Source organism: Rattus norvegicus, chromosome 8, assembly GCF_036323735.1.
Source record: "Rattus norvegicus strain BN/NHsdMcwi chromosome 8, GRCr8, whole genome shotgun sequence".
NCBI lineage: Eukaryota > Metazoa > Chordata > Mammalia > Rodentia > Muridae > Rattus > Rattus norvegicus.
In genome coordinates, this window is record NC_086026.1 from 53,902,081 (window position 1) to 53,928,464 (window position 26,384).

The 26,384-nt window shown below is 53.2% G+C and overlaps 1 protein-coding gene and 1 long non-coding RNA gene across 51 annotated transcripts in view; one reads left to right on the plus strand and one right to left on the minus strand.

Moving 5' to 3' along the window:
* Phldb1 (pleckstrin homology-like domain, family B, member 1) overlaps positions 1-26,384 on the minus strand; it is a 47,988-nt gene that overhangs the window by 1,743 nt on the left and 19,861 nt on the right. For 3 of the 50 annotated variants that reach the window (XM_039080760.2, XM_063264856.1, XM_063264857.1), the window contains 21 exons: positions 22,886-23,167; positions 22,426-22,566; positions 22,203-22,340; positions 19,635-19,763; positions 19,128-19,283; positions 15,728-15,838; positions 15,513-15,602; positions 14,812-14,955; positions 13,765-13,869; positions 13,250-13,417; positions 12,690-12,830; positions 11,283-11,423; positions 11,068-11,170; positions 10,580-10,624; positions 9,675-9,969; positions 9,468-9,591; positions 7,667-7,813; positions 5,177-5,293; positions 4,820-4,922; positions 561-646; positions 357-389 (listed from right to left, as the gene is read on the minus strand). In XM_039080760.2, the coding sequence (XP_038936688.1) occupies positions 357-389; positions 561-646; positions 4,820-4,922; positions 5,177-5,293; positions 7,667-7,813; positions 9,468-9,591; positions 9,675-9,969; positions 10,580-10,624; positions 11,068-11,170; positions 11,283-11,423; positions 12,690-12,830; positions 13,250-13,417; positions 13,765-13,869; positions 14,812-14,955; positions 15,513-15,602; positions 15,728-15,838; positions 19,128-19,283; positions 19,635-19,763; positions 22,203-22,340; positions 22,426-22,566; positions 22,886-23,167 (2,799 nt within the window). The remainder of the gene's footprint in view (positions 1-356; positions 390-560; positions 647-4,819; positions 4,923-5,176; positions 5,294-7,666; positions 7,814-9,467; positions 9,592-9,674; positions 9,970-10,579; positions 10,625-11,067; positions 11,171-11,282; positions 11,424-12,689; positions 12,831-13,249; positions 13,418-13,764; positions 13,870-14,811; positions 14,956-15,512; positions 15,603-15,727; positions 15,839-19,127; positions 19,284-19,634; positions 19,764-22,202; positions 22,341-22,425; positions 22,567-22,885; positions 23,168-26,384) is intronic. The other 47 variants (XM_063264879.1, XM_063264880.1, XM_063264882.1 and 44 more) reach the window with 44 other exon arrangements.
* LOC120094134 (uncharacterized) lies at positions 2,698-3,673 on the plus strand. The gene is made up of 2 exons (XR_005488139.2): positions 2,698-3,328; positions 3,439-3,673. It is a non-coding gene; the product is annotated as an uncharacterized LOC120094134 (long non-coding RNA).

The following is a 26,384-nucleotide window of genomic DNA, read 5'->3' on the forward strand; positions in this document are numbered from 1 at the left end:
AGAGGTCAGGGTTAGGTGAGGTCTGAGGGCTGGCCAGAGAGGGCAATTTGCATAAGACTAGCTGGCTCAGCGTCCAAGGTCTCCTTTTATCAATTCCCCCTCTCCGATCTAGTGCCTGCCCTTCCCTCCACCTGCCCCTGTAGCTCCCATCAGTACTATCCATGCCCTTGGGGCTACACCAGCTGCCCTGGCCAGAGAGGAAGGCAACAAGTGGGCTTCAATCCATAGGAGCTCCTTGCTCCCTCCACTCGCTGGCCTGGAACAAGTTAGAGGGATGGAGGGAGTCAGAGGTCAGGGGCCAAAGGGCACGGGGACTGTTAATATGAGCAGTTCTGGTTATGTGGGGTTGGGGTTACCTCAGTCACCATGGTGAAGTGGAAAAACCTTTTCTGGGAGGGAGAGAGGAAGAGAGGACGAGACGACTGGTAAAGAGAGAGAGCAGGAAGCGGAGCAGAGCCTGGGTGGGGGACAGGCTCGAAGCCTTTGTGCCCAGAGCAACACCACGACACCCCTGCCTGGTGGCTATTCCTGCAGCCACACTCTGGTCCTCCGTGCCTCACCTTGGCTGCGCTGCGCAGGTGGTCATAGTACACTTCCTCGATGGCCTGGAAGTAGATGACCCCCTTCAGCTTCGTCTCGTGTTTGTCTGCAAAGGAAGGAGGGCTGGGCTGAGCGGGACACAGCACCAAGTGTTCTGAGCCTGAGCTCACATCCCCAGCTGGGGAATGACTCATGGTCTTGGCCTCTAGGAGTCCAAAACGGAGCCTAAAGGGGGACCCTAAAGGCAGGGATGATGTGAATCAGAACTCTGTTGAGATGCCGTCTACCATACGACCAAGTTGCTAGGACCATGGCGGCTGGAAGCAAACCTGGTGAGGCTCGTATGGATAAACTGACCACGTCGATTAGAATAGGCATCCTAGCACTTTGCCGAGGCTGAGGCAGGATGGTTTTGAGCTCCCGGCTAGCCTAAATGACATAATACATATCTCTAAATTAATTACACTTTAGCATAAATACAAGTAATAAATAGATCGGAAAGACTGTGATCTCAGTACTCAGGAGGCAGAGGCAGGTGAGACTGAGGCTAGCCTGGTCTACCTAGTAAGTTCCAGGCCAGAGAGAACTACCTAATATGACCCTGTGTCAAGAAACAAGCAAACGCCATGCTCAGGCATGAGGATCTGAGCGCAGGTTGAGTGCAGGCTGCAGTACTCTTCAGGCCTGGGGCACACCTGTTACCCAGTGCTGTGACAGAGAGATGGGAAGTGCTGGTTTACTGGCAGCCAACCCAGCCCCGGGTTCAATGAGAGACGCTATCTCAAGGGAATATGGTAGGGAGTGATACCCTCCTACGCCTCTTGAGTGTGCATGCATGGGTGTGCACATCCTCACACATCTGCATATATACCACATACAAATTCTACATCACCTTACATAAGAGCAGCAACGTAATGATCCACCACGTAGTACATACACTCTTACTGACTCACCTCCACTTGAGGGACGGTTAGTGTGCTAACAGAGAGCTGTGGCGACTATCGTAAATCTGTTATTTTATGAAGTCAGACACACACACACACACACACACACACACACACACACACAATTATCCCTTTAAATTATTTTGTAGTTAAAAACAAAATACAAACATGACGTTTCACACCTGCAATCCCAGAACTTGGGATGTAAAGGCGGGAAGATCAGAAGTTCAAGGGTTATTATTGCTATAGCAAATTCAAAGCCAACCTGGGCTACATGAGAGTCTCTGTCAGAAAGGAAAACCTGAGCTCAGTGGTAGAGCACAAAGCTGTAGGTTTGACACGCCCCCAGGGGGCGGGGCTGAGGATGGAGCCTTACTGGGTTCTTCAGGCCATTCTGTTCCTTTCATGTGAACAGCATGGAGCATACATACAGCATACAACATTCATGGAGCACACACACAGCATACAACACTCACGGAGCATACAACATTCAAGGTCAGGGGAGGGGAGGGGAAGAAGGGGAACCATAGGAGCAGAGGTGACCACTGGGTGTGGAGGAAGGGAAGCAGGTGACTGCAAACGCTGGTCAAACGGTACAACTGCCACCCTCAGCCGCCTGCCTGAGTCCTCCAGGAGACAGATGCCAATCGCTGAATTCAGATGTGATAGCTATTAGCAACCTCTTCCTATGGGTCCTTCCCTACATCCCAGGTTATTTCAGGCCCAATTCCCTGCTCTCACCTCCTAGAGTTCCTGCCTCAGCCTCCAGCCCTGCCGCTCACCTGACCAGGAATTGAGGGATAAGCTTTGAAGGCTGCAGTGCACAACCTTCTCTGATGGTTCCTCTTTGGGGAACCAGCTGGCTCCGTGTCTTGGCACACACTGCTACCAACACACCCTCCCCCATCTTTGTCGCAGTCTCCTCCACACTGAATTAGGTGGAGTCTCTTGAGCTTCTCACTGTCCCCTTAGGAACCCCACTCTTCATACCCCAGGACTATCTCCTCCTGTCCATACGCACGGCAAACTCCTCGCCAACCTTCAGAACCCTCTGCAGACCATCACGACAGACATCACGAATCTCAGCACAGAGTTCAGAACACTGGGTCTTTGTTATCCACACCTATATCCTCCTCCAATGTCAACAGCTATGTGCCAGGCACACAACAGGTACTCGATCATGGCAGAATGACCGAGTCTGAGGAACCCAGAAAGGAATCAGACGCTCTCGTGCTAGAAAGCTACAACATGGTGAGAAGGTTCAGGCACACAGCCTAATCACTTGCCAGCGTGGCTTGGAGCTCAGGAGTACTCTGCCACGTCTGAGGGAGGGGAGAGGTGTGAAAAGCAAGAGCCCATTCAGAGCATCCAGCAGAGTCTGGCACAGAACTCAGCATCTGTCACTACAGCATTACTGTCCGGGCTGATGTCACACAGCAAGATAGGGATGACTGCTGGAGTGTTGAGGAGGGTGGGAGCCGTTCCAAGCAAGGCGAGCGCCTGAAGGGTTTACCAATGCTAATCTAATGTGATTCCTTGTTGCAGAAAGGAGGAGGTTGTGGGTCCAGCAGGCAAGCCACACCCAGGTCCTGGTGTAGCCCTAAACCCATCTCAACGTTTCCTCCTGGCCGTCCTCCAGTCATATTGCGCCCCGCCCCTCCGCCCCCTTTTTTCCCTGAAATAGTAACAGGGAAACAGTAACCTGCCTACACTCTGTCCCGCCCACCTATCCTTGGTCTTGTGCAATCTGGCTTCTGCCTGCTTGCATGGTGGAAAACCTTCTCTCCACAAATCTCAGACCCGGTGTCAAATGACCTTTGGACCACATCCTTCTTGGCCTTCTGGTAATATCTATCATTGCTGGTGACACCTTGGGCTTATAAATATCTGTTCCCTTGGCTGGCTTCCTTCTGTTTCCGCTGCCCGTCTAAACATGGTCTCCTTTGTTTCACAGACTTGAACCAAGATCGCATTTGCCAAGTGCCAGCCCAGCACCTGGCACACAGAGCCAGCTTCCTGCTTCCTGCCCTTCTGCCTCTGCTGGCTTCTCTTCCTGCCTCTTCTCCACAAGTGGCTGCCCCTCCCCTCTGCTCTGCCTGTGTTGCTGTGAGACCACGGGCAAAGGCTTTCTGAGGCTTGTTTTTCTCATACATAAAGCAGGTGTAAATATAGTGCCTTTGGAAAAATGAGATGAGCTGTTGCAACCATACAAGGAGTCTGATGAACAGGACCTGAATTTGCCGTGACTTATGCCAAGGGTCTGCCTCACAGCCTAACATCTCAGCCCCAACGAAACGTGTCTGAGGTGGAGCTCTGCTTCTCAGGCCGACAACTTCCCTCTACTGTCTCAGCCTATCTACACTCAGGCTTCTCCACATTCAGGACCCACGGTGACCGGGGAAGGCTTCTTAAACAGGTGTAGCTGAGAGGGGCAAGCAAGGCCCTGGTCCTGGGCATTCACCCCTTTCCCGCCTCCTGGTAGGTAGGATTGCTTTCCCCAGCTTTGCTGGTGGTGGGGCTGAGTGACTGGTAGGCAGGTGTGGCCCACATTACTTCCCAGCGAGGCTCTCAGTGTTAAGGCAAAGCTCCTCAAAACTCTCTTGGCTCTGCCAGTATGCTCAGTAACATTCCAGAAAGGCACGCTGTGCTGCAAAGACAACCGGCCCACAGTGCACAGCGAATTCATGCTGTGCATATGGAGGACGGCCGCTCACTGTGCAGCTGAGTCTCTGCTGACTAGAGGGCCGCAGAGAAGCTCATACTCTAATGGGACAGTTCGAAGGTATTCCGGGACAGGAGTCTATGCCAGGGACTGTGTGAGGAAAAGGGAGAGCATGGTGAGTAAGGTTCCTGGTTCCTAGAGTATCCCGAGAGTCCTTGGAACTGCTGAAGTGATCTGGGTATTCCCCTGTCAGCAAACTCACTCACTGTATTTACTTTAACACACTGTTTGGCATCTAACTTCCTGACCGTATGCACCAAGGGAGTCATTGTCACTGGAGCCTAAAATAGGGACTGGAGTTTATTAGATGCTCAACACCACCACAGAATGAAGGAAGGAAGGAGGAAGGAAGGAAGGAAGGAAGGGAGGAAGGAAGGGAGGAAGGAAGGAAAGAAGGAAGGAAGGAAGGAAGGAAGGAAGGAAGGAAGAACGGATGGACAAACGTGAAGCAGGTATACTCTGTACATTTTCAGGGGTGGGAAGTCAAGGCCCATTAGATCCTCTGACCCTCTACTTGGAAGCTTGGCCTCCTTCTAGCAGACCAGACAGCCCAACCGTTGAAGTCCAGGGGCTCCCTCCCTGACTGGCTTAAAGGCAGTTTGTGGGAACTCACCCACATAGTAGGAAAGGGTGCGCTTCAGCCGGTCAAAGACAAACCAGCGCTTCTTCCACGATTTAATCTTGCCACCCATCTTGATTAAGTAGCCACGGCAGACCTGGTGGGGAGCAACAGCGAAGAAGTATGCCAACATGGAGCTTAAGCCTTCCTCTCCAAACAGCTCCTTTAGTCTTCGTTGGCCTGTGTCTGCATTTCCAGAGGCTAGCCCCAGCTAGCCTTCAAGGTACTGGGACAGTGCTGACAACTCGGGGACAGACTGAGGCCAAATCCCAAGGCCCCCAGAGGTGCTTCTGAATGTGATCTGACTGTGAGTAAAGCCCTTCCTCTCCCTCAGCCACGTAGGTCTGGTACCTTGCTGCTAAGCACCACATGTAGGCAGGTGTCCACCCCATGGCCTGACGACTCTATGTGGGTCTTCAAATCAAAGTCCTCCTTCCGGTTGGGAAGATAACGTGTCAGAGGTCGAGCCTGGGGGGAAAGTGCAGGGACAGCAGAGTTATTTCTCTTTTCTCCTCCTTTCCTTGTTCTTGTTCAGTCCTGACCCTCCCACAATTTCACATCATCCCGCTCTTGGCTCCTGCAGTGTTCACTGGTTGCACAAGACTGGTGACCAGAGTGGAGACCCAGCACTCCTGACTCTCCTAGGCCCAGGCAAGATGCTGTCAGCTCCTGACTCAGTTCTTCCACTTATAACCATGACACAGCCATTGTTGTCTTCTTGTTCCCCCTGACGGAACTGACAAGAGGCCACATAGGAACAGGTTCCGAGAAAAAATGAGGCCCCGGGGAGACCTGCACTAAGGGGTGGGATCCAGCTCAGCGGACAAGCACCTCCCAGGCCCTCTCAAGGCCTTGTATCAAAAGACCAGAGCTGGCAGGATGGTTCAGTGGGTACAGAAGCCTGCTGCCAAGCCGGATGACCTGAACTTGATTCCTATGACCCATATGATAGGAGACCATCTGACAAGTCCTCTGACCTCTCGCCAACCCCGTCCCCTCATATACACTAAACACATAATATAATTAATAGAGATAGAGCCAGGGGAAACTTTTCTTAAAGTAGAGATCCGCTCAGTGACTGTTGGTCATACTCTTCTAGAAGTTTCCTGCTATAAACTAGACAAACACTAAGGTCCACTCTGCCTCTGGTACTAATGAGAATTCTCCATTAACTGAAAGTAGTTTTCTACTCTTGCTTTCCCAGAAAGACCTTAAAATGTCACATACTCTTGCAATGTCACAAATTACTTAAAACACAAAATGTACACCTTGCCAAGAGATGAAAGGCGGCTTGACGCTGCTCCCTCTCATACCAGGCCCTCGTCTCAAAGGTAGAGGCCGGAGAAGGGAGGCTGAGGGGCGTCAGAAGCTGGGACAGCCAAGAGAACAAGGCCTCTCTGATAAAGATCAGACCACGGAGGTAAAACTCTAGAGGGATTTTCTAAAGTTTATTTTGTCTGCAGTAGTGTGCACCTGCTGTACGTGTGTATAGCACACTGGGGTGTGACCACAGAGGCCAGAGGGGGCACTAGGATCCCCTAGAACTAGAGCTACAGATGGTTGTGAGCCACTGTACGATTTTCTGGGAACCAAATTTAGGTCCTCTGCAAAAATAGTAAATGTGTTTAACAGCCGAGCCATTTCTCCAGCACCACTGGTACTGTCTTTTCTTTCTATCTGTTTTCTTGTTTTCTGAGGCAGGGTCTCACCATGTAGCTCTGGCTGTCCTGTAACTCACTGTGCAAACCAGGATGGCTTTGAACTCATAGCGATCCACCTGCCTCTGCTTACAGAGTGCTAGGATTAAAGGCATTTACCACCCTGCCTAGGTTCTGGTGACTATTATTTATCAAAGGCTAGTATGAGGTCCTATCCCTTATGTTTTGTGTTGTAGCAGAAAATGAGAGAACAGGAGATCCTGGAAGACCTCCGCCTGGTTAGGACTATGGAGACCTAAAAGAAGTGGCCTGGCTGAGTTCTAGTTCTCAGTCAGGGACCAGGTGCACGGGTGGATGTCCTTGGCCAGCTCCCTTTCTCATACCCTCTGCTCATCCCCCAGGTAAGGCCTGTGTTTGAACAATGAGAGATTTCTCCTCAAGGAGAAGCCAGTGTCTCTCAGTGATGTAAACCAAACGTTCAAGTGAGGCTGTCCACAGGAGATGGAGATCAAGGCCCAACTATGCGGTGAAGAGGGCTGGGACCCAGAGCAGCGCCACATGCAGGATGGGCAGTTGGCTCAAGGTGCAGCATAGGCTCCCAAAGTCCGACAAGACTTTGGCCTCTCCAAAGCAGTCATCAGGGATTGTAGCAATCGGCTTCTGCCAGTTCTAAAATTGTGTCCAAAGTCCCGTGTCTGTGTCTCAATATATATGTTTTTGTAGCGTTTGTCTAGATGTGATTTTCTTTCTTTTTTTTTTTTTTTGGTTCTTTTTTTCGGAGCTGGGAACCGAACCCAGGGCCTTGCGCTTCCTAGGCAAGCGCTCTACCACTGAGCTAAATCCCCAACCCCTAGATGTGATTTTCTTTAGACCATATCTGATTCCAGAGGTAGATGTGGTCTGCAACAACTTCATACCCTACCCACCTCAAAACACACACACACACACACACACACACACACACACACACACACACACGTATGCACACACTTCAACAAACCCCAGTGGGTCTATTTTTTGTGTGTGTGTGTGGTCAATGAGTCCCAAGTAGAATTCTGTCTGTGCTAAGCCCACCGCCATCATTTCTGGAGAACAGGCTCCCCAGGGCAGCAGAGGGGCCTGGGACATCCCGCCTCCTTCATATCCCTCACCATCAAGCCAAGCAAGGCCACATCTCACTCACCTGGGAAAACTGCTTCTCCCTCAGCTTGACTTCTTTCTCCACCAGCTGCTGCCTGCGGGCGCTCTCACTCTGCAGCCTCCGCTCCACTTGCTCCCGCCTCCGACGTTCCTCCTCCAGGGCCTGCCTCCGTAGCTCCATCTCCCGCTCCTGACCGGAAAGCCAGGGCTCAGTGCCCTTGAGCCTGGCCCGAGCTGCAGGGGCACCAACCCTGGACAATGGCCTGGCTGAGTCAGCTTAAGTCCTCAAAAGCTTGTCACCCTCTCCTGGGCTCTGTCACCAGTCTATGGGCTGCAACCCCACAAGCTCCCTTACACTTTCTCAGCCTCAGCTACTTCATCAGAAAAATGGGCTTCAACATGTCTGCTCTGGGAGATGGGTACAAGTACAAAGAATCCAGATATACCATCAGATCCCAGCACAACAATAGCACGCAATAAAGTGGGTCTTGAACGACTTTCTTTTAATGAGATACGGTCTTATGTAGCTCTGGCTGACCTAAAACTATGTAGACCAGGCTGGCCTCGAACTCAAGAGATCTGCCCATCTCTGTGCTAGAATTAACAGTGGACACTCCATCAAACACAGTTGTAACTTGAAAAGAAATTTTTGTATTTCGTGTGTGTGTGTGTGTGTGTGTGTGTGTGTGTGTGTGTGTATCCACCGAAGAGGCTGTCAGATCCCCTGGGACCTGGAGTTAATTGTAACATGGGTGCTAGGATGCAAACTGGGGTCTTCAGAAAGAGGAGCAAGCCCTCCTAACTGCTGAGCCATCTCTCTAGCCCCAGGCCCTTATAACTTTATCTGAATTCCTAGAACAGGCACCATTTAGTCACCGTTTTTGACAGCTGGTATGCACAGTCCTTTCCCAATCACTGACTTAATAAGGCTCTTTAGAACTCCGCATGTAACATTTACTGTTGAATTTCAAACTTAATGGGCAAACAATCACAGGGATTAATGGCACAACTGAACCTTGTGTGTCTTAATAGGGGCCTCGGCATTCATTTGTTACAGCTTAAAACTTTGCACAGCGATGCCTGGGTTCTACTTACTGCTTCTCAAGCAGGAGACTGCCAGGGGTTTTACTATTTCTTGGTTGTTAGTTTTGGTTTTGACGTAGGGTTTCTGTGTAGCCCTGGCTAGCCTCGGACTCACATGAGATCTGCCTACCTCTGCCTTCCAGCTGCTAGGATCAAAGGCTTCTGCAACCATACTTGGCAGATACAGATCTTTCTTTTCTAAAGGCATTGCTTGATCAGAAGTTTGAGGCCAGCGAGACCACTATTTCAGGAAGGAAGGGAGGGAGGAATTGTGGGAGAGAAATGCAGGCTAGGACAGCTTTTACAAAACCCTTCTTTAACTTGCCACCCAGGCACTGATTTCCTCTGGCAGGCTGTGCCCAGGATAAACCTAGATCCCTTTGTTTAGCCCCGCCTATCCCCTGAAGTCCCCCAGCCAACACCTCTCCCTTGGCTTAGATACCTTTTATCTATCTATTTTTTGTCTTCTACCTCAACTCTAACTTTCTGTTTTCCTAACTGTTTGGAAGGACAACGTCCCCCTACTTAGTTTCCCACAAGGTCCACAGAGTGGGGCACAGGACTGGAGATCCCCTACAGAGACCTGTGGTTAAACAAGGCGAAAACTGCCTTATGTTCCACAGGGTTGGGACGCTACAGCCTGCCCAAGCTTCCCAGGATGCATTCGAGAAATGCAAACTTTTCACTGCATAACTAATGCAAGTGGAAGGGCTCGGGGTAGAGTATGGGCACGGGAAGGCGGAGGGCAGCTCCGTGCTCACCACCTGCTGCCTCCTGGCTCCAGTCAGCCTCACCCTGGACTCCATGAGCCGGCTCTTCTCCGCGTGAGCTTCCTTTAGCATCTTCTCCATTTCCTCTATCTTGCCCATGTCCAGACCACTAGCGCTAGGAGGGGAAGGGGAAGAGAGCGCTCGTCAGGTGGGCTCAGGAGTACCGGGCAGAAGCCGAGGGCTGGAGGTAGGAGGCACCTGGACATGTTGTCAGGGGAACAGGCGGAGTTGCCCCCCGTAGAGATGCTGGTCTCCATGCTGTCCGAACTCTCCAGGCTCAGGGTGTCGTAAGCGTGCTCGCCCTCCTCTCCACGTTCCCTGCCTGCTGGCAGGTGGTGCAGGATAGAATGGTGCATGAGTGTGGGGAAGCCAGACGGGCCTGCTGGAAAGGCGGCTGCACCATGCAAGGCATCCCACTGGCACTGAGCCTCTGCCGCTGCTTTCTGCTTCAGCTCAGCCAGCCGTCGCCGTTGCTCCTCGATCACTTGGTGCCCTGCAGGAGGGGCGGCAGGAGTCACAGCGGGCTCCCAACTCACCAGGGAAGGGAACACTGGAGCATCACAGACAAGAGAGAGGGGGCGAGCAGGAAGAGGCTAACACAGAGCAGCCCCTGCCCCCACAGCTTCCACATAGTTCCCACAGCTCCAGACCGTGGCCGTACCAACTGTGCAGCTGTGTGGGCCAGTGTCTGCAGTCAGACTTCAGGCCTCTTTCTGCATCCTGAGCACACACAGGGCACCAGAACTGCCCTAGCCGTGCCCAGGCAGCATGCCAGTCAGCTGTTGCAGCTCTCGGCTGAGGTCTGTACAGATGAGCAGGGCACATGCACCCACCATGTCTCCTGGGGAAGGAGGAAGGGAGCTGGTGGGAACCCTTGAACAGTGCAGAAGCGAATACAGCCCGAGCAGGAGGGACGGCAAGGAGACTGGGAGCACGGCTGAGGGCAACAGGGGAGGTGAGCTGGAGGTGAAGCCAGCCAGGTACCGCAGCCCAGCGAGGCCCAGGGCTATGCTGGCAGACAGCAGAGCCTGGGCAGAACACATCATGCTAATGTCAGGGCAGGGGCTGTCTGGCCAAAGCAAGGTCCTGAACCAGTGCTCTACCTGCTGGGTCTTCGGGTGAGAGGGGCTCGGCAGGAGGTAACTCGACTGGTGTAGGGAGCCCAGGGGAGAGGGTGCAGGAGAGAGACACAGAGGGGATAAGAGGAGAGAGAGGCATAGACATGGGCTTTCAAAACAACTGAAACACACAGCCACAGGACTCCTGTCTGAAGAGCCAGTGTTTCAGGAAACTGCTACTAGAGGTCAACATCACATCCACCCCTCTGTTTCCAAAGTCTACCCTACTTGGTCAACCAAAACTCTTTCCCTTATTGGATGGGTCCTCTAAGATGTCATAGGCCCTCAGACCCATCATCCCATTCCTGGGGTCTTCTGAAAAGCCCCAGGCAGATCTTTATGAGATCTAATTCTTTCTGCCCAGACCCCAGTGACAGAAAAGACATCCTGTGAGAGGGCCGAGCACGTGTAAGGTGATAAAGGATCTGCCCGGGGAACGGAGGCAGGGACAAGCTGGCATTATGGCCACTTACCCTTTTGCTGTAGGGCCAGCTGGCGCTTGGTCTCAATGTCCTGCAGCGTGGCTGCCAGGTTTCGAGGGAGACTACTGGTGCCATTCTGGGCGAGCAGGGCACTCTGGGAGGGGATGTAAGAGCGCTGGTATTGAGGCTCAGCAGGCCCCAACCCCGCTCTTAGCCTCTGCCCAGCATGGCCGTCTCCATCCCCACCATCACCCACATCCCCAGACCTTTGGGGAAGGACTACGGCCCAGGGTAGCCACGCTGAGCTGTGAAGAAGAGGATGAGGAGCCTGAGGAGGAGGGGAGAGGGCCACTACGGGTCCTGGGCAGGGGGCTGGCCATGTCACCATTCATCTTGGAGCGGTAAACCTGGAGGAGAAAGATACTGCCTGGTGATTCTCCAGCTTCCCCACTGACTGCCACATCCCAACACCGAACCCAGCTGTGATCCAAGGTACTGCCCTGGCACAGGGCCTGTGACCTTCCGTCTCCAGTCAACAGTAGGACTGAGCCTCCCGACCAAGTACTAGTAGCAGATGCTACTGGCCACTACCAAGCCTCCTTTCCAGGCCTTTCCTCCATGAGCCAGACTCCAGTCCAACCCTGGACCTGTAAACTGACCCATGCAAGAAGTGTCATCTGGGCTGAGCTATGCAGGACGCTAAGTGAAGGCCAGGCTCCTACTCCTAGGTCTGCCATTAGCAGGCTGTGTGGCCTTGAGCCACACACTTCCCTACCCTGTACCTGGGCTTTCTCATCTGTAAAGGAAAGGGCAGAGCTAAAACAGTGACTGCCAAACTCCCTCTCAGCGCCAACACACGGTGAATCTGCTCTTTGGAGTCAGGAGTTCCAAGACTCCAGTGCTTCTGCCTCAGCAGCATGAGTAAAAGCACCCTCTGTGGTTTTTTTGCCCCTCTCTGTGTCTTAGCCTTTGATCTATATACTGAGCGGTAACACCATCTACCTCAAAGTTCTGTGGTGGGGGTTCAACCCATCAGAACTTATCCAAGCCTCCATCCAGCAGAGGTACCACATGTGTTCATGGATCAAAATCTTCCTAGAGAGACCACAGGATGTCAGCTGAGGCCACACAGCCTCAGAGGTACAGTTCCTTCACTGAAGGCTGAATTTTGAAGGCCAGATTATAGGCGCTATGGGATGTCAATCAAGCAAATTTGGTGGGAGAGTCTCACAGTCGGCACATTTGCTGGACTCGGGTATCCTGGTGGTCACATGGGTAACTCTCCAGGGCTGTCATTTCAGAGAACTTGTACTTTTTCCTCTGCCTCCAAGTTACTCTGGGAAGACCAGGAGAACAAAGTACCAAAAAAGCTTCCCCAGGTCACACCAGTCCTACTTGGAACAGATAGATCCAAGGGCCTGTCAAGTCCCGGGTCTGAGTGGGCAACTCTGGAGAAAACTCCCTTCCATTGGTCAATCACTCCTGATCCCCTTGGACCCACGTGCTGCCCACAGTACTAGAATAGCAATATGGCTGCCCAAGAAAAGACCCTTGTTGTCCTCTCTGGACATGGGGGCCGAGCTGACCCCATGACCCCATTGTGCTGGAAGAATTGGCAGGAGGTACTCAGAGCAGATAGGAACAGGAGCTGAAGAAGTAGGGGTGAGGGTTACCTGCAGCTGACGAGAAGCTTTGGCAGGCAGAGGCGGGGGAGAGGAGCGAGGGGAGGCTGCAGCAAGGCCAGTCCCCAGCCCGGCCATCAACTCCTGGTACCACTGCTCTAAGTCTACAGCAGGGAGCAGCAGTTTCTCCATCTGGAGGGTCAGGGGGAAGGCAAGGAGGGAGAGGAAGGGCCAAGACAAGGAGGGGAGAGATTGGAAGAGGAGGAAGAAGGCAAGGAAGGGAGGGAAGGTAAAGGGAGGCCATATTGGGGAAATGGGAAGGAACGTTTGAAGGAGGGAGGAGGAGAGGAGGGGAGGAGGAGAGTAAGAAGGAAGAGAAAAACAGTGAGACGACTGGGCAGATCGTGCTGAGAGCAAAGAGAAACAGTCAGGGTGCGAGCTCCAGAGCACAGACTCGTGCTACGTCAGCAGCCGGGCAGCCAGCACCTGCAGGCATCAGGCACAGTCCTAGGCCCTCAGCTGGCTTAGAATACGGGAGTCAGTCAGTGAGCAGGGCAACACACAGTCACAGCAGCCGTGGCAGGGGTGGGAAGGACACACAGACCACCAACCTTAGACGAAGGCGTGATGGAAGCGAAGGAAGAGGGCAGCGTGGGAGGAAGACAGGTGATGGGAACGAGGTCCTGGGAGGCAGAAGCCCAGGAAGGCAGGCTTGGCGAAGGGCTTGGGGGCATAGGTGGGGCGCCCCAAATCACTTTTAGCTGCTCAAGAGTCACGTACTTGAGAGAAGGGCAGCCACAGGAGGGAATACAAGAGATTAATGGGAGTAGAACCCAAGAGATGGCCCTGACCGTGGGGGAGGGGAAGGGTAGGAGCACAGAGGAAGACCAGCCCTGGGAGAGAGCCAGCATCCTCTCAGCAAGATTCTCTCCCTGAAGATCAGGAGGCAGGGCCTGCCCCCCCCCCAGGCCATTAGGTGTTGAGAGCTCCCAAGGTCCCACGGAAGAAAGTGAATCGTGTTCAACCCTCAATGCCAAGTGAAGACCCTGTCTGCCCCCGGCCCCCACCCAGACTGAGAAGCAATGGAGGCCCTTGGGCATAGGTGGGTGCGGTCTGTGGCTGGTACCTTGCTGTCAGGCGGGGACTGGGGGAGCCTGCCAGGGCAGGTAGCAGAAGCATAGGGGCCCAAACAAGAGCACAGCTGGAGAACCTCAGTGAGGCTCACATACTCCTAGGAGCCCAAGGCGGGGACAGAAGAAATGAGGAGTTTCAACCGAGTAGTCAATCCCCCACACTCCATGCCAAGCTGGACTCATCACTTCACGTTGCTGCAGGCCAGGATGGAGCAGGGTGCTCAGTAGGGCTTGAAAGGGGCAGGCAGAACTGACAGTGCACAGCTCCACTCCACCCCAGCCTTGGAGGCTAGCATGGCATCTATCTGTGCATTGGCCCTGGGCTGAGGAAGCTCAGAGATGGCCTTCCAAAAGCACAGGGAAAAGCAGGACCCAGATCCTAGAACCCCATCTGCCTCTGTCGCACTGGGCATCCCCAGTTGGGCACACACATGCAGCATTAGGCACTACTCCCACAGCAGTGCTCAGATAGGGGAAAGGTCATCAGAACGGAGGCAAGGGAGTGGACATACCACTCCAGCCTGAACAAGACAAGCTTGGAGAAACAGGCCTGGCCATAGCAGAGAGTAACTTCTGTGCCGGCACAAAGTGGGCCCACCGTTCAGGGTAAGTATGTGGAAAGATGTCAGCCCACTGGAGGTTGGAACACAGAAACTATGACTCTCCATCACCTGTCCTGAGATTATCTGGGTGCTGGTCATCCTCATCTCCTTCACCAAAGGAAAAGTCCCTAGGCTGCCTATCCAAGGTGTCCGATCTAGCCCCAGAGTCACACGCCCTTCTGGGGTCAAAGAAAAGGAAGATGGGCCAGAGAGTTCAGTGTGCTATGACCAGTCAAGAATGGCATGCAGATTACATGCAAATTAATACTATTATTTTGCATGGGCTGCCTAAGCCATGAGTGACAGGGTGGCGTGCACGCGCCATACTCTCATACTGCCAGCCAAAGAATGTGCCGCATGCCCTTCAGCCCTCCCCGGGGAGAGCTAGCGGTAGGCAAACAGGCAGCAGGCAAAGCAGAGCAAGTCAGCTGGGGTTACCTCTTGTGCTTTGGGACAGAGCTGAGTGGAAGCAGGAGGGGTTAAGGGAACAGAGGAGGCCCCAGGCTCGGAAGACCTTGGGGATTGGCCCAGAGCTTTGGTCTCCAGCCCTATCTCTGAGGCCTCGAGGATGAGTAGGTGACCCTACAAGAGGACACACGGTGAGAGGGAGTCTCATCCCTAACGCTCAACTCAACCACCCTATCCCAGACCTAAATTGCTTGGGCGGCAAGACAGAAGACAGGGGAAATAAAAGTCAGGAAACCAGGCACGTCCTGACTGGACTTCCCACACCAGATGTAAAGGTCTGGGAAAGAACGATTCAACTCAAGGCGCACTTCCAAGCTGAAAGGCTAGCTTCAGACAGACCATCAGGAGCTCCAGGGTAAGGAGCCTCAGACCCCAGTATCCTAGGTAGGCTCCACCTAGTCCCGCACCTTCCTAAATTCTGAGCTCTCCGCCACAGAGCTCCTGGGCTTCTCAGCCACAGGGTGAGGTCCCAAAGCTAAGTAAGAGGCTGGTGACTGCTGAGGGCCTAAGGTCAGCCTCCGGGGCCATCTGCTTCAAATCTCTCCAGTTCAGGAGGTGCCCAGGAACTTCACCCAGAACTCAACCACGTAGGAAGAAGGTGGCACACCAAACCCTGGAGCCTTTCAGGATCGCCCCCGAGCCTAAAGCTGGGGCTAACCTAGCCACATTACCTCTTTGAGGGTTGAGGTGGTCTTCGGAAAAGACCTGCCACCCGTGAGCGAATGATATCTCCTCTCAAGCACAGTCAGCTTCTCCTTCTCCTGGAGCCCAGAATAGCAGGGGTCAGAGACATGAGTCAGAGACACAGGAGGGAGGAACTCTGTGAGGACCTACACCCAATTCTTGTGCTGCAAACCCACCCCAACCCCCAGCACCCCGTTACTACCTTTTGCAGTAGCTGCAGGACAGCATTCTTTTCCCGGGCCAGACGCTCTGACTCCTGTACTGCTTGGGCCCGGATCTGCCCAGCCTGACTGTCCAGTACAGCTAGGCGCTCCTGGGGAAACGGGATGCAATCAGACCCTGGAGGGACATAACTCAGCCCACAGCCTGACTGATTCTCCTGTCCAGAGACCCAGGAAGCTGTGAAGGCAACTGCCACATTCTTCCGCTTGGCCTCAACTCATCCCAGGAGAATTCTGGCTAAGGAAGTCAATATCTTCTCTTGTTCCTCCCTCCCTCCCCCAGCCAGTGGCCCTTGTATCTTGGCATGATGAAACCAATCCCCTGGTCTCTATTCCCTCACCCCAGAGCCAATGGCATCAAAACCTGGTGACACTGAAGTTAGCCCTCTGCCCATCCCCCACGGTCACCGCTGGAATTCACTTCCTGCCCCATTTACCATCTTCCTCACAATCTCTAGACTCATTCCACATTTCCGTATCTTCCAAAAAACAACCTCTGAACTCTTGTCTGCTTACCTGAATTTCCTAACCACCCTGACAAGAATTCCATTATTACTTGAGTAATTTTGTTTGCTTGATTTTAGTTTTTTGATCTTGCTATATCACCCAAACTGGCTTTAAAGTCACATTACAGTCCAGGCTTGCTTTAACACACTCTGGAGTCCAGGCTGGATTTGGCGGACTTTGAAGTGTAGGCAAGTCTTGAACTCACGGCAATCCTCTTGCCTCTTGAGTTCTGAACCATCATGCTAGTTTTCCTTTGGTTTTGAGACCAGGTCAACCAGGACTCATGCACCCCGGGCTGGGCTTAGCTCCTGGGCTCAGAACTCTTCTTGCCTCAGTCACCAGAGAAGCTGGGACGTATCCTTAGAAGCTCCGTGTGGACAACACTGACTCTTCAGTAACTTTAAGAAAAACCTCAACGAGCTGGGAATGGAGAGATGGCTCAGGGGGTTCACTGGTTGTTCTTTTGGAAGACTAGGGTTCATTCCCAGCACCCACAGAGCAGCTTACAACTGCCTGTGAATTCCAGTCCCAGGGGACCCAATACGCACATGGTGGTATACAGACACACATGCAGACGGAACACCCATTCAGATAAAACAAACAAGGGCGGGGAAGGGGGGAATCAAACAAAACAAAACAAAACAAAATTGCAAGGCCAGATCACCCCTTACCTCAGAGTCTTCACAAATTCCTTTCCCAGCATTTAAGGGCTCTGAGAACTGTGCCCTGCCTGCTTGTCCCTCCATACACCTAGCTCCACCATGCTCTACTCTAAACTGAACCACTGTAGACTTCTTAGTCTATCACCCTGTGAGGATGAAGGCCATTCCAGTCTCTCCCACTATTCCAAGGCTCCTCCTCCAAGGTCAGGCTGAATGCCACCTCCCCTCCAAGGCCTTCCTTGGTTGCGATTCTATTTCCTTGCTCCTGCCTATGTATTCACATTAGTCAATATCCATCTACTTCGTCATACTGTGATCTGGGACTGTGTCTCCAAATTAGCCCCCGCCCTCTCTGTAAGATCAGGGGCAGGGGCAGTGTCATTTTTGTCTCCAGAACCCCAAGAGGGCTTAGTACAGTACCTGGCTCAACAACCAAGTGCTAAAAGAAGACGAAAATGTTTTGAGAGGAAAAGATGAGAGCTAGGCAAAACATGTTGACTTAATCTCAGGAGGTCTTCAACCATCACTTAGGAGCAGCACATGGAAGGGGGAGGCACGAAGAAGCGAGCTGTCCTAAACTTGGGAGTCAGCCCATGTAAAAACAAACAAACAAACAAACAAAACAAGAAACAAAAAAACAAAAAAACCCCACCAAAACCCAGAAACAGTCGATAGGAATCCTCACAGCAACAGCCACAGCTTACTTGGCACATAGGACTGGAAGTGCTGCTAAGTGTCTTATCTGTTACTTCATCTAACCTTATGCACCTGTTTTAGATGGGACGCCTGTCCTTTTTAGAAGCTAAGATTTACTGGGTAGCGGTGGTAGACTTAGGACTAGAACCAGATCTGTAGGACGACTTTCTCAACCGCAGTGGACAGACACTCCAGGAAGACAGACAGACCTTGAGGGGACTTCTGCAGATACAAGGGCTGGACAAAGCTCATCAGGAAAGAATGTCAAAACACACACACACACACACACACACACACACACACACACACACACACACACACACGGACTGACACAGACACACAGACACACTCACACACGAGTCCCTGGGCCCCCCACCCCATGACCTCCAGGGAACCGGCTGATGTGGGGCTACTGGCTGCATCCTCTCCAAGGGAAGAGGCAGAAGAGTGAAGAAATGCTAACCCAGACCGCATGGGGCATAGCAGAAATGCCTTGGGCTTTGAAGCCTAGTGAAGCCTAACGGGCTTGGGTTCCCACCCTGACTCTGAAGCTTCTATGATAGAAGGCTCTGGGCAAACAGGCAGTTTCTGAGTCCTAGCTACTCACCTGTAAAGCCAGGCAGTACCCTAAGACCAGCACAAGAAAACTCAAGGAATGGTCCTAGTAGGGCACTGCCACATGAGCCTACCCACATGAAGGGGTAGTTTTCTTCCTTTACTGTGTCTTCTATCAGGGCAATGAGTGCATTTGAAAATATATTTACTTACTTTACATGTATTTGTGTGCGTGAGTGTGTGTCCATGTGCCAGACATACAGCCAGCGGACATCAGAAAAGGTGTTGGATCCCTGGTACTGGGGTTAGAGATGCTTGTGAACCACTAAGAGGTGATGGTGACCGAATGTGGATCCTTTGGGAAAGCTCACTACTGAGCTATTTCTCCGGTTCCCAAGGGTACTTTTTTTTTTTAATCGCACAACAACAGGGAGGGAAAAACAAGGGATCTGGATTTGTGACACTCAGTGACTCCCTTTTGCTGAATTCCAGGCTGGCCATCAAGTCCCCAAGTTCCATTTGAATCCCACTCCCCAGACTTCCGCTGTCCTTACCTTGCACACACACTCTAGCCAGGAAACGCACGTAGAATCTGGCATCACCTAAGCCACGCCCCTAACCCGTTCCTGCTTTTTCTAACACTGCCCCATCCTAGGTCACTGTCTATGCCTGGAGTGGCTGTGATTACAACTTTAGCAAATCAGAGCTGGCCAGGGACGAAGCTCCACCTACTCTCTTTGCATATAGTCTGAGTCCTTGCTGAGCTCAGGCCACCATCATTCTCTATTCTGCCTTTCCACATTAATTTTACACCCACCCTATAGTTCTCATTTTTACTGATAGTCACTAAGTAACAGAGACACAAAAAGGTGTCTTTTGTGTCGGTCACTGAGTGTGACTCAACCCCAGGTCACTAGCCTCCATCCTGCACCCGGGCTATGCAGGAGCGAGCATTGCGCACCTTTCTCTTGCTCACGCTGCGCAGCAACTCAGCCTTGCTGCGAAGCAGCCCTTGGCCGGCCAACTCCCGCTCCTCCTCCACGCGACTCTCCCGCTCCAGCTGCTGGAACTCCAGGTCCTCAAAGAGCTTTGTCTCAGTCTCTAGAGCGTCTGCCTCCTTCAACGACAGTGACATCGGGTTTGGATGGGGGATGCTCTCAAAGCCACTCTGGGCCAGGAAAGCCAGGCCACAGAGCCCTGAGTTATGGGGGGGCTGGACCCGGGGAAATTGGGAAAGGAACCGGCCCCACCGCCCAACTCCCTCTACTGTTTTGGCTGAGTCCTTTTCACAGGACATCGCGGTCTGGAGCGCTGATCCCCACCCAACCTTGCCGGTCCCCTTCCAAGCCACTGCACCGACACTGTTGTCCGGCAAGTACTGCAGGGGCCAGGCGGTCCTGTCCCACCGCTCTCCTATCTTCCGGGCGGTGGCCCACGGGGGCCGGGGGAGGGGGCTGGTGGAACTGACCCTTCTCAGCTGCTCCTGTAACTGTTCCCGCACTGACTCGGGGCAGTTATCGAGCTGCGTCTGGAGCTCGGCGTAGAGCGCCTGGCGGGCCTCCAGGTGCCTCCGTCCCGCGGCCAGCTCCGCCCTCTCCTGGTCGGCGGGAGGGGAGGGAGGCACAGGGGAGAGAGAACACACACTCCTCAACTCCGGCCCGGCGCGGGGGGCAGGGGCGAGCACAGGGGTACACCGGGAGTGGGGGGCAAGCAGCGAGACCGAAGAGAGCGGGAGAAGAAGCAGGGCACGTGGGGGACGAGAGGCCAGAAGCAGAGATTTAAGACGGGACTCAGGCAGGGGACGGTGTAACAAAGGCAGAGGTGTGGGGGCAGGGTGGAAATGTTGGTCCCTTAAGAAATGTTTTGGAAGGTCCTAAGACAGGACCTTCCGCTTCCGCTCCAAACTAAAGTCAAAGCTGATGCAACCAGGCAAATGCCGAACCTCGAGTTCCATCACTGTCCCGAGACCAAAATTTAACCCTGGGGAAAATGGGGGTGGTGGGAAGGATTAAGTCCAGGATTAGGGAGTAAACGAGGAGCTAAAGTTGTTAGAGTTACAACGGTGCAGCAAGGGGACCCCCGCCCAACCCCCATGGCCTCCCTCCCCTCCTGCCCAGGGTGGGGGTGGGGTGCCAGCAAAGCAGGCTGAACTTAAGTAGGGATGAGGGTTGCAATTAGTTCGGCCCGTTGCCGTGGTAACAGGAGCCCCAGGAGTGGATACAAGGAGGAGGTGGATGGCTCTGTCTGGGGCGAGATGACACCTCTGAGGGCGGAAAAGGGGACGAGGGAGGAGTTGGTGAGTCACCCCTCCGAAGGACAGGCAGAGGAGAAACTGTGATTACTGATTCCAAAGCCAGAGTCGGGCCATGGGCTGGAAGTTGGGCGGGAAAGTCAAGAGAACCTTCCCAACACCACCATCAACATCAGCACCAACACCACTACCAGGTTCACCATCACACCTGGACCGGAGGGAAGGCAAAGTCCAGGTGTGTGAGCAATCTCAGCTAGGTGAGGCTAGCCAAGCTGCTTGTGCTTGTGCTACCCTAAGGAATCTCCCCTATGCTGCACCCAGTTCACCTACCCATTCTGGAGGGTACTGATCAAGCCAGTCCTCAAGTCTAGACACTACTGCCTTTAAATTATCCTGTGTTCCAGGTGGCCTCCAGGAGTAGAGGGAGGGAAAGGAACATCTGAATTCAGGGAAGCAAGAATGGGTAGCCAGCCACTCAGAAAAGCCCTGTCCAAGCCCTCCAAGCCTGTGCCCACATCTGGCCCTCCTTATCACTCAGCTCCTGAGGGATAGGCAGGAGGGACAAACAGCTCACAGGGACCTCCAACCCCTGCCCTTCAGTAAGCACCCAACATTCTGGAGGCAAAGCCCAGACCTTTCCAGTAGGAGGTGCTGCTTGGGCAGAGCAGCTCTTTGGTCATACACACCTCCCTGCACCACACACGCACACACAAATACACACACACACACACACACACACACACGCCCTCTTATACTCCTCCTGTCAGTGTTCCACTAAGCAAAATTCCGCTGTGCCTTCCTGCCAGCTCCCTTCTGATAACGGGGACCCATATCAAGAAAAGGAGGCAAATTAGGAGGGAGAGGCCAGGGGTGCAAAGGCACCCATGGAGTTAGTAAAGCTGGCGTAACTCAGCCCTGCCTGGGCAGCCTGGCAGTTAGGGGCATGCGAAGAGCCCAGGACAGTGATTAGAGGGGACGTTAGTGCAGGCCTGGTCGGCAAGCATAGGGTTAATCTGGCACAGAATCTGGGAGTGTGGTTTTGGGGGCCAGAGCCAAAGCTCCATTAAAAAAAGGGGGGGGGACAAATTTATAAGATCCTCAAAATTGAGAGGAGGAAGAGAACTCTCAAAAATAATTCAAAAGGGAAAATTAAACTCAGAAAAATACTGTCAAATCCAGAAATAGATGAACCCTCTCCACCTCAGAGCTTTTGGCACGCCGTTGGGCATCTTGGACATGGCTGGCACAACCCCTGTGGGACGGAGCAGCCCCTGGAGACTGGCACTCAATCTGAAAGGGGGCAGGGGCAGGGCTGGGACCGTCTGGGATGGGAGGTTGCAGAGCCTGATGATGGCAAACAGAGGCCTGTGGACCATCTCCCAAAGACCACATCCTAAGTACCTGAGGCATGCTTGAGGGAGGTTTCCTCAGGGTAGGCTCCAAACCCGAGCCATGCCCCACCCCCCACCCCAGCAGCACCTAGTCCTTCAGGTTGTGCTCACTGCCCAAGAAAGGGCTTTGGCACTTCCTAGAAGAACCACACAGGCTCCAGAATGGCAGGCACCCAGGCAACCAGAGGTAGCACAGAGATCTAGACCCCAAACACCAGCCCAGCCCCTCGCAGTACCACCAGAGCTTGTATCTTCCACAGAGAACAAGGCCCCGTCCCTAGAGGGCTACAGAGACCACACGGTATGCAGGACAGATGCTGGGGGATGAACATCCCCAGGGAAGGCATTTCTCTTTCTCTTCTGGGCCATTCATTGGTAGTCAGCTATGGGTTACCTTGTCCCTCTCCTTCTGGATGCCTGTCTCCAAGGCCACCAACTTCTCCTGCAGCTGGTCCATAGCTCTTTGTTCCTTCTGCAGCAATGCTCGCTCCGCCTCCCTCTCCCCCTGCAGCAGTGCTCTCTCCATTTCAGCCTAGACACAGACATCGGGATCTTCAAGTCAGGGAACTAAGGGTGGGGCCCCATCCCAGGGCCCGCACTTCTCCCAGTCAGGTCACCTCTCGGGCTGCCTCCTGCAGCTGCTGTTCCAGCTCCTTCACTCGGACCTTCAGCTGCTCTACGCGCCCCAGAACCTGAGCCCGCTCCTCTTCCACAGCCAGCACCTCTCCTTGGAGCTTCGTGCTAGGAGCATCTTCGTGCTGCAGGGGAGGAGAGCACCATGGGAGAAGTCTAGAACCTTCCAGGATCGGACTAAGAGGGCGGATCACACGCTTCTCAGAAGCACTTGGAAGGCCACTTTCCTTCCAGTCAGGGAGCTCAGCTATAGGGAAAGGATTTGCCAGAGTGCCAGGTTTGGGTGGGGCCCAGAGGAAAAACAGGTCATAAAGCACATTTATAGCTTGGGAAAGTCATGGTCACCTCCTTTCCCTCCTTACACCCACAGTTCTTCACTTCTGGTCTCACCCAAGCCTTGATCTCTTCACTACTGCCACACTGGCCCCGCCCTGGCCCCCTCACCTCCTGCTGGGTGCTCTCTGTGCTGCTGCACTCCTCTTTGAGATTCTCTTCATCAGAGCGCTCCATGCTCTCCCACAGGCGCTGCGAGGCACCTCCAGACTCCTCACCACTCCTTCCAGACACTACTATGGCTCCTGCCAAGCCTCTTGAGGGCCTCCTGCCTGCCAAAGCCAGTGCTGCCGTGGCCTCTCCTATACTGGGCAGTTCCCCAGTCTCAGGTCCCCCGTCAGCTCGGCTGTACTCAGCACACAGGTTCAGGATGGTCTCCAGGCGCTGGCGTTCCTAGGGACAGTGAACGGGGCGGAATATGAGGAAGTCTGAGACCTGGTGTGGCTTAAGCCAGGGCGTGTTGAGCCCTAGAAACTCTAGGCTCAGCACCATGAGGATGACCCCAACCTTAAGAACTGTGGGGGACCAGGGAGTGGTACACAGCACTCTGGAGGCCGAGACTGGCAGATCTCAGAATCTGAGGCCAGCCTGGTCTAGAGTGAGACTCAGGCCACCCAGCCGAAGACTACACAGTGAGAACCCCTCTTAAAAGAAATATCTATAGGAGGCAGAGGGAAAGCAGGTTCCTCAAAAGTAGGCAAGAGAACGTGGCCATATGTCATCTGTCCATTGGCCAGCCCCTCCCATCTCCCTGTTTACTTTCCCTAGGATGAGGCTTCTTCATAGCCACACAGAGACATCCAAACACACGGGAACATGCAGCATAAGCTGCCGGAAGACCGTGATGAAGCCAGGAGGTGGTGGTGCCACACACCTTTTAATATCGCAGGAGACAGAGGTAGGGGGATTCACTGTGAGTTCAAGGCCAGCCTGGTCTACAGAGAGAGTTCCAGGACAGCCAAGGCTACATGGGAAAACCAAAGTGACCATAGTGAGACACAGCCATCGAGCGCTCATCTTGACACAGGTACATATACAGGTTCCGGCACAAGGGCACACTGAGACTTTAGTTCTGTCACACAGGCACACGCAGACACTCCATATGCCCTGGGAGGTGCATCAGCATTAACAGACACACACTAAGACACCAGCCCCGACATGCACACACACAGAGATAAACACAGTCTGTATACAGCTGGGTGGGCACCTGCAGACAGCCAGGGCTGGAAGGTAGACCATGGGCCACAGGAAGGACCTGACAGTCCAGACAGACAGAAAAGGCAGAGAGGACACAGTCTTTCCAGTCCCACCTCAGCTCCAAGTCACTCAGGCTTCCACCCTTTGCTCCTTAAGGCAACGTAAGCTGGCCACCTGTGATCAAGGACTCTTGTGGCCTGCCATTCTATCTCTCACTATAAATCCTGACACAGACATGGTCACCTCTCGTGCCTAGGACGTGAGGGAACTACGGCAGTCACGTTCCTGGTCCCTAGCCTGCTCATCCATTAGTAACACCCGAGCCTTGGCTTGCAAGCCCAGAGCATTCTGGGGTCTCTGACCCCAAGTTTCTCTCACCATATTCTCTCACCTTCCCATCCCACAACACTTACCCAGCTTCCTTCCTGCTGCTTGCCCAGTTCTGTGGCAAAAAAAATCCAGGAACCAAGCCTCAGCACCCAGGAGGTTGGGCCAATGCCTCACCTCCGCCCTAGGACCCAGATAAGCAGCCTGGCTGAGGTGGGAGGGGCAGGGTGCGGGCGGCCTATGACTTAAAGTGGCAGGTGGGGCAGGTTGGGGCTGGTGGTGAGGTGTGTACCTGTGTGTGGGGATGGGGGTGGGGAGGCTGTACCCAGCACTTGACGATGCCAGGCACATCAGTCCTCCTGGGATGAGGAACCCGGGTCACTAAAGCACAGCAGGTGTAACAAAGGAAGACCAGGAGTCCTGACTCCCACGCCCTCACCCCAAGCTGACCAGTCTCTTCCCAAATTCTTCAGACAAACCTCCTCAAACCAATTCCAGGGTACCTGTGTCTCAAAATACCCCGGGCTTCTGCTCTTGATGGGAGAAAGGGAAAATCCACGTTCTTGTGTGTGGGCTTTGAGCATGTACACAGCAGCCAATGCCCCTGGAGCTCCCTATGCTATTTGGGGGAATCCCAGCCCCCTCCCAGCTCAGATGCCATCACGACAACAGCTGCCCAGAGCCACACCCAGACTCGGCAGCACCCACATTTATGCACGCAGACACATACAATCACGGAGGCAGACCAGGGGGGCTGCCCACCCTGCTCTTCCCTTTTCCTTGGCACCACACTCTTAGAGGAGCCCTCTGAGCCACATAAGTGATTCACGCCCATTTGGAGATGCCAAAGAGAAACAAAGGGGGCCCAGAGTTGTCCTTAAGGGTAAGTCCGAGGTAAAGGTGTTTGCTGTGCGAACTGGATGACCTGAGTCTGATCCCTGAAACCCATGCAAGGGGAAAGAATAGGATGACTCCATAAAAATTGTCCTCTGGTCTCCACACACTGATCATGGCATAGGCCTCCATCAACATACATGCACGCATGAGACGCATACACACACACATACACACATGCATGCACGATACACACACACACACACACGTGTGTGTGCATACACACTCTCAGGCACATGCACGCACACTCACACACACACTCGAACACACATGAACATACACGCACATGCGCACACACTCACACTCACTCACACTCAGGAAATAAAAGCTTTAATAGAAGGATGCCCCTAACCCCAGCCCAGGCAGTGATGCAGTCTTTACTCGGGAGACAGTCAGAAGATCATGAACTCAAGCTCAACTGGGCCACACAGCAAGCTCGCAGCCACACTGGGTTAGACAACCAAAAAAAGAAAAAGAGGAGCAGGAGAGAAAAATAATTCTAGGGCTGGAGATACAGCTCGATGCTGGAGTGCTGTCCTGACATGCCAAAGGTCCTAGGTTCAAGGCCTGGCACCATAAAAATAAAAGGCCAAATAAATTAATGATCCTGTCTGAGTCTCAGCCTCAAAACTTGCTTTTCAAATGTAGGGATCCAAGATGTTGCCGTGAGCATGGTGTGCTGTCCTGAAACACTGCGCTCGGGTAAAAACTATGAACCTAACTCACACAGCAAAACAAATGATCTGCCATAGAATAAATGCAAAATTAGCAAGAACTGAAAACCAAGACTTGGGCTGGAGAGATGGCTCAGTGGTTAAGAGCACCGACTGCTTTTCCCAAGGTCCTGAGTTCAAATCCCAGCAACCACATGGTGGTTCACAACCATCTGTAATGAGATCTGATGCCCTCTTCTGATGTGTCTGAAGACAGCTACAGTGTATTCATATATAATAAATAAATACAATATTAAAAAATTTTTAAAAAAAGAAAAAAAAAAAGGAAACCAAGACATAGGGCTTGGAAGACAGCTCTGCTGGCAAAGCTCTCTAGGACCTGAGTTCGGTCCTCTGGCGAATCTAGTACTGGGGGTGGCAGAGACAGAAGATCCCTGGGTCTTGTTCAGCTAAACCAGTGTGTCTCGGGTTCAACGAGAGACTGTCTCAAAAGATGAAACCGAAGAGAAACCAAGGAG